The sequence below is a fragment of the Miniopterus natalensis genome, chromosome 8 (genome assembly GCF_054644295.1).
Source record: "Miniopterus natalensis isolate mMinNat1 chromosome 8, mMinNat1.hap1, whole genome shotgun sequence".
NCBI classification, from domain to species: Eukaryota; Metazoa; Chordata; class Mammalia; order Chiroptera; family Miniopteridae; genus Miniopterus; species Miniopterus natalensis.
Window position 1 is genome coordinate 2,241,434 of NC_142088.1, and position 10,466 is coordinate 2,251,899.

Sequence of the window (10,466 nt, forward strand, 5' to 3'; positions counted from 1 at the left end):
AATAAAGAGATTTTCCTGAAGAGAGAAAGGAGAATGAAGTTTAAACCACAGAAGGTTCAGGAAGCGGCGATGTGTGGCCCTGGGGACACCAGAGTCCTGGGCCCTGGGTGTTGCCTCGATGGTAGTGGTCTTTCTTTACATGTTCACTGTATGTTGACCTGCATGTGCTGTGTATTTGTATGTTTTTATCATATGTGCCTCCTAAATGCCAAACATGCTTTTGAAACTGAGACTCAAAAGCCATTTTAGGAAAAACAAAATCTTTATTTTTAAGAAAATAACTTACAGGTTGAGCGAACTCTGGCCTACGGCTCTCTGTTCTATGCACAGCGTCGCAGGCCGGAACAATTTGCCTTTTTTTGTTGTTTTTTTTCTGTTTTCAGTATAAGTTTACAGATATTATTCACGTCAGAAACTGCGTCACAGGGCAGTCCTCGTCGCACACCCCACGCCGGGACAAAGCGCCCCACGTAGAAGGCTGTTGTGAATAGAACATTTCCGCCGAGGCCGGCATAGATTTATAGATTTATATATAATTTCACAACAGCTAACAGTCATTGTCATCCTTAGTCAAAACCGAAGTCACACTCACTTTCAAACTACAACACGGAGTACATGTCAGCGTTACACTTCCCATACATTTAAAATATACTTAGACTTTCAAATACATTTATAAGGTACAGCGAGAGCGAGAAAATAAAGTCTCGGCATTTAAATACAAACCACCATAGAAAACCTTCAGGAAACAGAAAGTCCTATAGTACAAAAGTGCAGCAAGCCCCGCCCTCCGGCCGCAGGCCCGGGTGAGCCGCACCCGCGGGCGGCCCGGCCAGCCTGACGCACCGCCGGGGTCCCAGCCGCCCTGGCACGGGAGACGGAGGGAGGCGCACAGGGACTCGCCTCCCCGCACGCTGCCTGGGTCTCGAGCCCCGAGGTGGCCGGGAGCCCCGCGGACAGCTACGCACGCGTCCCGTCCGGAGACTCGCATCACTTGGTGTTTTGCTCCAGCGCGGAGTACTCCGTCTCCGACACCCTGGAGGCGTCGATGAGCTTGGTGAGGCCCGTCTTGGCCGAGTACTTGAAGATGAAGGCCTTCATCAGCTCGTACCTGTAGTTGCGGTTGATGAAGCTGTAGAGCACGGGGTTGACGCAGCAGTGCACCAGCGACAGGCACTGCGTGACGTGCAGGGCGGTGAACAGGAGGCTCTCCAGCTGGCAGGAGTAGGGGAGGACGTGCAGCATGGAGCACACGTCCAGCAGCACCGCCACGTGGTAGGGCAGCCAGCACACCAGGAAGACCACCACGTAGGAGAAGATGATCCTCCGGCTGCTGTGCTTCTCCTGGTCGCCGGCCGCCGCGATGGCGCGGGCCAGCAGGAAGTAGAAGACCGCGATGACACAGAGAGGGATGACAAAGCCCAAGGCCACGGACAGCAGCTCCGTGCTGACCAGCCACTCTTTGACGCTGTGCTCCGGGTAGAAGGCCCGGCAGTAGGTCTCGTTGGAGGCAGACGTGACCGTCTTCAGGTAGTAGGTGTCGGGCAGGGACACGCAGAAGGCCAGCAGCCACACCAGGACGCAGACGACACGGCGAGCCACCTTCTTCCTGTGGCTCGAGGTGTTGGCAAAGTGGGCGACGGACAGGTAACGGTCCACGCTCATGCAGGTGAGGAAGAAGATGCTGCCGAACAGGTTGATGGAGAAGATGAGGTGGGTGACCTTGCACGTGAGCTCTCCCATGGGCCACTGGTTATGCTGCACAAGGCTGACCACCCAGACCGGGATGGTGACCACCACCCACAGGTCGGCGATGGCCAGGTTTAAGATGTAGCAGTGGGTGTCGTAGCCGGTGGTCTTGGCCTGGATGTTCACCCAGACCACCACGGAGTTGGCGATCATGCCGATGACGAAGATGAAGATGTAGGCGAAGGACAGCGTGTAGAGCAGGACGCTCTTGTTGGCCATGTTGGGGCAGGTCACCGTGTCCACCACGATGCAGTCGCTGCTGTTGCAGGGCCAGCTGATGTCGGAGAAGTTCCCGGGTTCCGAGTAGTCAAAGAGATGCAGCTCCATGGCGGTGAGGGCAGCGACCAGGTGGCCTGCGTGAGAAATTGAACTGGAAAGACGGAAGAGGAAAACCGCGTCATTAGGAAACACTCGCGTTTAGGTCACAACGCTCTTTCAGCGCCTCATAGGCTTCGGCTCTGCAGAAGTTTTGCAAAGAGAACAACCATTACAGGACGCTGAGAAACAAAATCAAACAGCCCGGCCGGCGTGGCTCAGGGGCTGAGCATCCACCTATGAACCAGGAGGTCACAGTTCGATTCCCGGTCAGGGCACATGCCCGGGTTGTGGGCTCGATCCCCAGTCGGAGGCGTGCAGGAGGCAGCCGATCAATGATTCTCTCTCATCATTAATGCTTCCATCTCTCTCCCCCCTTCCTCTTTCTGAAATCAATAAAAACATATTAAAAAAAAAAATCAGACACGCCCAGAATCTAAATCCACGTGATGCTCAAAGAGACAGTGTTTGCTTTCTCTCTTTTCATGGCTGTGTTTGCAAGAAGTCGCCAGCCCGGCTGTGCCCAGGGTGTGAAAGCGACACAGTCCAGGGGCCAGAGAAATGCCAGGCAGCTGACATGGATGGCCGGCTAGCGCTCAGCGAGGGGACAGTGGAGACATTTTATCTACAACCCCCAAAATGGCAGAATTAATCTGTTCTTTACCCGTGTCCTGCTCTGGGGTCTTAGTGAGACTGATTCAGACTCTCTTCTGAATTTGCATTAAAAACGGGACTACTTCTTTCAACCTCTCTGCAAAATCAGCACGTAATCCGGGTCTTGGGCCACCCTCCGGCTGCAGACATGCAGACCACCGGGGACGTGGTCAGCATGTGGAGCACCCTGCAGCTGACCGCGCTCCAAGCCCGCGGGCTCCGAGGCTGCCCTGTGACTCCCACCCGAGGGCAACCGAGCAGCTGCCTCGAGCTCTGGGCCAGCGCCTGGCTTTCCACCCTTTATCTGTGCAACTGCTCCAAGGGCTCTGTGTGCCAAGACCCAAAGCACAAAAGTCACCACCTGCTGCCGTCCTGGAGGAGCCGACACGTTTCCCAACTGTCTCCCCTGCTGACCTGACGTGAGGCCGATGCTCCGAATTGTCACCACTCAGCACTCATGGAGAACCCAGCCCAGAGGTACCACTTGGCCTGGCAAGGATTTCTCCATGAATCACCAGCTATGGGAGGTGCCAGGGGCTGTCTTCCACCACTGCCCCCCTTGCCCCCAGGGCCCTGAAATCCTTCCTTGGCACGCATGGCTCTGGGTGGGCATGACTACAGGGGGAGATGTAAAATTAAGATAATCACAGGCCCTGGTGAGGACTGGGCGCTCACCCTTCCTTCTCATCTGTCCCAGGTAATGACTGACCAAGCCAAGTTTATTTGCGCAGTTAAAGCAGACTCCAGGTCACACATGAGAACTCCCCGGAGGAGGGAGGTCGATGGTCCACCCGCGGTGCGCAGGTGACCACGCTGATGGTATGAGAGGCAGCTGGGAAAAGCTCCCCGAGAGCGGACCCTCCTGGGCCGGGATTCCGGCTCCTCACTCGTTAGTGTTTACTTGAGCCTAGTTAACCCGTCTGCCCGCAGCTTCTCAGGACACCAGCGCCTAAGAACCGAAGGCCCTAATACAGAACCTAACACATAGCAAATGCTCAATAAAACTTTCCCTGCCCTCCTGCTCCCTTTAGGGGAAAGTGTGCCCTCATTTAATTCTTTCTTCAATTTAATTTTTTAAATTTTATTTTATCGTTGACAGTATTAGAGATTTCTCCCATTTCCTCCCCTTCCTCGCTTAATTCATGCTGCAAATCTGAAGCTGACACTTCTGGGCAGTGTCCCTGCCGTGGAAGTCATGCAGGACACAAAGACGGGCGGTCGGTTCTCCTTCAGGATAAAGAGCAGAGTCCCCAAGAAATGAGACATTTCGCTGCCTCCCAGGACCCGCTGGCTCCTCAGCCTCAAAACTCACGGCAGGCGACCTACCCTGGAACCCCGATCACCAGAGGCCGCCTGCAGGCTTCCGGAAGTTCTCCTCTGTTGGGTTGTAAGTGGCCATTGGTTCCCCTCCTGGTGACCTACCCAGGCCTCAGTGTCCCCACTGCTGATGGAGAGGGCGGAGGAGCTGGGTTAGAGGACAAGCCGCAGCCTGGCAAGCCAGAGAGGTGGGCCGGGCCCAGGGACAGGAGAGCCACTGGGCTGGTGCCGGGCTGGGCTCCTTCTCCGCCTGCACTGGGACAGCCCAAGAGGCCATGGCCACAGCCATAAACCCTGGGGTTTGGGCCGATCACAGGGACCAGAAAGAAAGGAACACAGAGCTGAGCGTGTCCCATGCCCACATGACCTCCTCTGCAGCAGCCGGTGTGGATGGTCAGCTTTCCTGGGAGGCAGCGGCCATTCTTGGAGCTGAAGCTTAGGAGCAACTTTGTGGTGTCAATCAAAGCTGCCCACTGCCTGCTACCCTGTGGCTCGGAGCCCACACCAGGGTGGGCCAGGGCACGAGCCTCACCACAGACACTTAGGTTGTCAGGTGTCGGCATAACGGGTTCCCGGCAGGGGGGAGAAATGCGGCACAGGATGAAAGACATTTCCAGTTCCGTGACTCCACAATTCACACATTCCTCCTCCCGAGAGATTCTCATGTTCCCAAGTGTACACACAGGAATGTTTATTGATGCACAGATTATATGCTAGCAAGACAGAAATGCCCATCAGTAGAGAAACGGTTCAGTAAGTTCGGGTGTCCACTGTTCGTGGTGAAAACAGAGGAGACAGACCCTTGAGAATGTGGAAAGTTGTAACGCTGTTCAGCGGCAGCGGTGAGCAGATCCGCGCCCATTCACAGGGCGCAGTCTCTTTCATGTAAAAAAAGGCAAACATTGTGTGCATTTTATATGTAAATGAGAAAAGGCACAGAGAACTGTCATATTATGTATAAAACTTTGGGCCAAGATGGTGGGGTGAGGGGACAAAGCAGGGATTGCGGCTTTGACTCTATAAACTTCTCTATTATTTGAAATTTGACATCAGGAATTACATAAATTTTAATTAGGAACCATAAATCGGCAGTTACAGAATAGTCATGAGTGTGTAAAGTACAGCACAGGGAACAGAGCCCATAATATTGTAACAACTGTGGAGGGTGCCAGGTGGAAACTAGACTTATCGGGGGATCACTTCATACGTTATATACACGTCTAGCCACCACGCTGTACACCTGGAACTCATATAATATTGGATGTCAACTGTAATTGAAAAATAAAATAATTATGTAAATTTTAATAGAGGCAGGAATGTTCCAGAAAACAATAAAGGTTCAGGTTCCACGTTTCCAGACCACAGACACTCAAGTGAGAACAGAAAGTAGGTTGCTGACCCCTCCCCTGCCCCCCACACTTCCCGGGTTTATCTTACGAGTCACCTAGATTCCACGGAGTCCCCGTCCCACACCTGCCCTCAGGCTGCATTTCGCACCAGCCACGAGGGGCAGTGGCTCGTCCTGGGCCTGCGGGGGACCAGGTCTGCCAGGGCCTCGTCTACCACTGATGTCCCACGTGGTGGAAGGGCTCCTCTCTGTCCCCGAGGACGGTCCTGGGAGCCGTGCCTCTCACTTCCCAGGCTCACTATTCACCCACCACGTATCCCTGGCAACGAGTGAGCCGCAGCCAGCAGCCTGGGGTACTTAGCTGCATCCAAATGCTCTGCCTGAGCTCTCTGGGCAGGCTGCGGGGAAAGCCGGGATTAGAGGCCTCTGAGCTCAGCGTCCCCACAGGGCGGTGATTTGTCCTGCAGTAAACTGTCCCTTCACCGGCCAACAGTCAATCCCTCTGGGACAGACTGCCAAGTGCTCAGGTGTCTGGCCAGTGTTCAGCCAAACCGCCTTCAATGTGTTTGCCATTTCCCATCACAGACCAGGAAGCCCCTTCCCAACTAACCCCTCAGCCCCGCCCGTCCCAAGTGACGTGTCCCCAGTTCCTCCCACCTTCTCCTGCCCAGGCCGAATCTCGTGTATCTGGTTTACATTTCTCCTGCCTGCTCACGACATCTCACTCACCTTCCTACAGACACAGCCAGCAAAGCCATCGGGCCCAAAGTAGGTGGTCAATGAATCAACAGTCAGTGAATCAATAGTCAATGAATCAATGAAACGAAAGATCTGAGACTGTCCCTAGAAATGGGTGTGCAGAGGAGACTCCTTGGAAATCCCCACTGAGCAGGGATACCATCACCCCTCCTCAGGCCCCCAGAAGTTTGTGGAACCTCCTCTGTGAGGGGCTCTGCTCTGGGGCACAGGGACCCAGCATGATCACAGCCCTGCTAACTGAGGGGGTTCACCAAGCAGAGCTAGAGGCCAGAATCAAGGCTTGATGGGGGGAGGGGTCAGGCTGGGCCTGTCCCTGCAGGAGCCACATGGTCTTGAGCAAGCAAGCGGCTTTGGTGCTGAAAAGGCTCTGAGGACAGAGGTGACACAACCACACAGGCTTGTAGGTGTGCCGGGTGGCAGGGAGGACACACTGCTGGGGGAGGACATCTGGGGAGGAAGGTGCCCGCAGTCTCCAGCAGGAAAAATAAGATACGGAGGGCCAGGCAAGGCCCCAGGCACCCGCAGACACCGAAGGGCCCCTGCCTACAGGGGACCTTCTTTATCTACTTTCTGCGACTGGGGACCTGTTCTCCCAGGCTGGAAGTTGGGGGAGCAATTCAGTGCTGTCCCCAGACGAGGTCACCTGTCCAGCCCCTCTCACTGCTGTGCACCTGGAGACAGGCCGGGCAGGACAAGGGGCGGGCACCTCACTCTCCCGACTTCTCCTGAGACTCTGGGGAGGGGAGGCCTGCTCGGGTCTCCTGCGAAAGCCCCACCCGCTACCCGCCGGGCCTGCCATCTAGACGAGGACCCCCAGGACCTAGAGAATCACTGGGCAACTGCACAGGACCGAGGTTTGGTTTTCAAGTGTTCGCTTTTTGGAGTGTTTTTGTTACCAATCCTGCAATAAATCTATGGGGTGGTTCTCAGCCTAGTGGACTCCTGTGGCCAGAGCAGCCTGGGGTGCAGTCTGTCCCCCAGAAAACAATGCTGACTGGACCACACACACACACACACACACACACACATGAGTGACCCTGAATGATCCTGGCCTGCACAAGTAAAGAACTGCTCTGAACCATTTGAGAATTCAAAAAATAATAGAAAATTTAAAAAGAAAAAGCCATGCCCTAATTCAGATGCAGGCTACCTACTCCCGGGGTCCTCGGACATATGCCACGTCAACACAGGGGGCACCTCGTCCACTTAGGTACTGGGGGATACAGTGAACCCCCACATCCAGAAACCCGACCTGGTCTGTGTGCTCAGCTGCCCACAGGGAAGTGGAGCTGCGCCCAGCAGGGCAGATCTGAGGTCCCGAGTCACAAAGGCGGCCGCCAGGGTTGGCGGAGTGTAACCAGAGCCGAATTCCCACCCAGCTTAGGACCAGGACCAGGCGGCGGGAGGTCAGCCAGGCTGAGAGCCACTCAGGGCTCCCGGCACACACAATGGGGCTCCCAGGAGAATGCTACGCAATCTCAGACTCTTCCATTCAAGCCAGGAAAAGAGCCCCACAAAGGTATCTGGCACAATAAGAAATCTGGACGTGCCAGCTCTGCTGACGGGGCCTCAGGGTGCAGTCCCCATGCTGCGCTGTCCACGGCCCCGGATCTGCCCTCAGCCAGCAGCAGTTCAAGGCCACCTGAGGTAGTCGCAGCCTCTCCACCCTTTGGGCACTTGGAACAAAACAGGGTCAGCTTCCACACCTACTCTTGGCTCAGCAAAATTTTTGCTACAAAACTACACAATTCCTCCAGCAATTCCCCATTGCTTTACTAAGGAAGCAATAATGGGCTCCCCGCCCCAATTCTAAATTAGTAGGTCCTCGTGTAACAAAGGCATCTGATAGCCCAGCACAGAGCCGGTTCCTTTTTTTTTTTTTTTTTTTTGCTTGCCTTTATTATAACAGCAAATGTGTGCCCTAGAGCTATGATTTTCTGGACTTGAACAACATACCTGCCCACTTGGATGCTCCCAAGAGTAAGACTAAGTTCCTGGGTTGCCTGGTTTAACAGCACAAATCCTTCCCAGCCCCCACTTCCATTCAAGTCCTGCAAAGTCACTGGGAAAAATCTCGCCCTGAAACCTTTCTTTAAGGCTGTTTCCTCCTCATGGGCCACTCTCAGGGTTGAGAGTGACTCTCAGGCTCGGGTTTGAGAAACTGCCACCAACTTCCGTGTCTCCCAGGAAAACAGGAACCTCACCACCTAGAAAGATCACACAAAAAGCCACTGTTCTGAGTAAATAGGTTTTTTTGTTTGTTTTGTTGTGGGTTTTTGTGTGTGTTTTTTTCCCCAATTCAGAAAGCCTATGCTTGGCCTGTTCTGGGCCTGACTAGAAACCACAATATCTTTTTCATTCTCTCAGGATTCGTTGTTAACGGGTAACCTCACCTCTAGAGTCCTGACCCCCTGTTAAAGCCCAGGCAGGCGGCCTGGGCTATACTTTACAGAACTTTCTTTAAACTATGATTGCGATGCAGGCCCTGTTTAAAAAAAATCAGATGGGCAGCAAAATACGGTCACTTTCCAATTTCCTTTCTCCTTTCCACCTGCGTTTCTCAGTTTTCCTTTTGCTTTTCCACCCCGAGCAGCCTCCGCCCCCACTCCACCCCCCACCCCAGGAGGCTGTGGAATCGAGCTCAGCAGTTGTGTGCACACTTGAGTGTTTATGGCAGAGACAGGGGAAAAAAGGGCAAATTGTTTCCAAGGTGGAGCTCCCCTGTGCCCCCGAGAGAGCCGTGCATCGGGGAGGCTGGGCGGGTGGGGGGGAGGCAAGAGCTTTATCCACTTAAATCTGCAGAAAGTTGGGCGCAGGCTCCAGCAGCCTCCACTCTCTTTTCTAGGCAAGCCTATTTGGTCTGGCATTTTCCTGGCATAATAAAGGCACACAAAGGCTGCATCTGTGCTTAAAAAGAGAAGAGAAAGTTATCACATGGAGACTCTGCAGAGTGAAGTTTGGGGGGGGGGGGGGGGGTGTCACTGCACCAAACACCTTCAAAGGCTGGCAACCACTTCGGGAGCTGGGGGGGGGGGGGGCAGTTCCACTTTAGGGAAATGTAATTATTCTGTAGCGAGCAAATGAATTGGGGGGGTGAAGACAGAAAAAGAGAGCGAGAGGGAGAGAGGGAGAGGGAGACAGCCAGTCTGACTTTTACAACTTCTCATTCTGTCTGGAAATCACAAGTCACGGTTAACCACCCATCTCTGCCCTCGCTCCAAAGTCCTTCCTCTCGGACGCCTCCTGAATTTTTGAGCCTGCTGACAAAGCTGAACAAAATTTACGTTTTACCGAAGGGGTACATATAAATCATAAAGTCCTAGCCTTGGACTAAACACGTCCTGCGCGAACAAGAAGCACTCGGGTGAGATGAGCAAGGACGTGGTCGGGAGAGAGACGCCGAGCTCCCCGGCTCCCAGGACCCGCGATCCCCCCGAGGCGCTGAACTCGGGCGCCCTGGGCTCCGCAGAGCCCCGGCTGCGTCTGCTCCGTTAAGGATGCCTCGGAGTCCAGGGTACATCGGTCTGGACTTGCGCGTGTCCTACCGAGTCGGTCTGTCCCGCAGCTGACACGGCAGAAGCGAAGCAGGCAAGCGGGGTGCCAAGCTGTCCCCCGCGCCGGCTCCGAGAGGCACAACGGACACCCCGCCACCCCCTCGCGGAGTCCTCCGCGCGCTGGAGCTTCGGCACCCACCGCCGCAGATGGACACCAGACCCCCAAACCCAACGGACGCACGAGAGGTCCTGCCACGAGCGACCTAAGAAAACCGCCCTTTCGCGCTCCGCCGGGCACGGCGCCCCGGCCCCGCGGCGGCGGGTAGGCGCGCGGTGCGGCGCGGCGGTGCCACGAGCGCCGGCTCCCCGCCAGCGGACCCGCGCGGTCCGGCGCAAGCACCCATCCGGCGCAAGCGCCCCGCAAACCCCCCGCCGGAGCGGCAGCCCTGCCCGCCGCCTCCCCTGCTCCCCGCCGGGGCGAAGGGGAGCCGCTGCCTTACCTCCGGCCGCGCTCCGGCTCTGGGCTCGCCTGCGGGCTCCGCGCTCCCTGCCTGCGGGCTGAGCGGTTCGGGGCACTGCGAGCTCAGGGCTGCAGACTCGCGTTATATACACTGCGGGAAGGCGCCTCTAGATGGCAGCTCTGCAACCCACAACCCCGCCTCCCTCCCCCCGCGCCGTGCCACCCCCGCCCCGCCCGACGGTCGGCGCAGACACACATGCATGCTTGCACGCACACACCCCTCCGCGCACCCCGGTCTGCTGCTCCCAGCGAAGCCCCTCCACGCGCACCAGCCGCTCTTGGAAAACCCCCACCTTCCTTCATTTGCAAAGTC

At 55.8% G+C, this 10,466-nt stretch overlaps 1 protein-coding gene across 1 annotated transcript; it reads right to left on the minus strand.

The window, feature by feature from the left end:
- Positions 1–243: 243 nt before the first annotated feature.
- On the minus strand, positions 244–10,183 carry ACKR3 (atypical chemokine receptor 3). The gene is made up of 2 exons (XM_087819492.1): positions 10,134–10,183; positions 244–2,116 (listed from the first exon to the last, which is right to left on the minus strand). The coding sequence occupies exon 2, from the start codon at positions 2,071–2,073 to the stop codon at positions 988–990; it is 1,086 nt and encodes a 361-aa protein (XP_087675618.1). The 5' UTR covers positions 2,074–2,116; positions 10,134–10,183; the 3' UTR covers positions 244–987.
- Between the last annotated feature and the right edge of the window lie 283 nt (positions 10,184–10,466).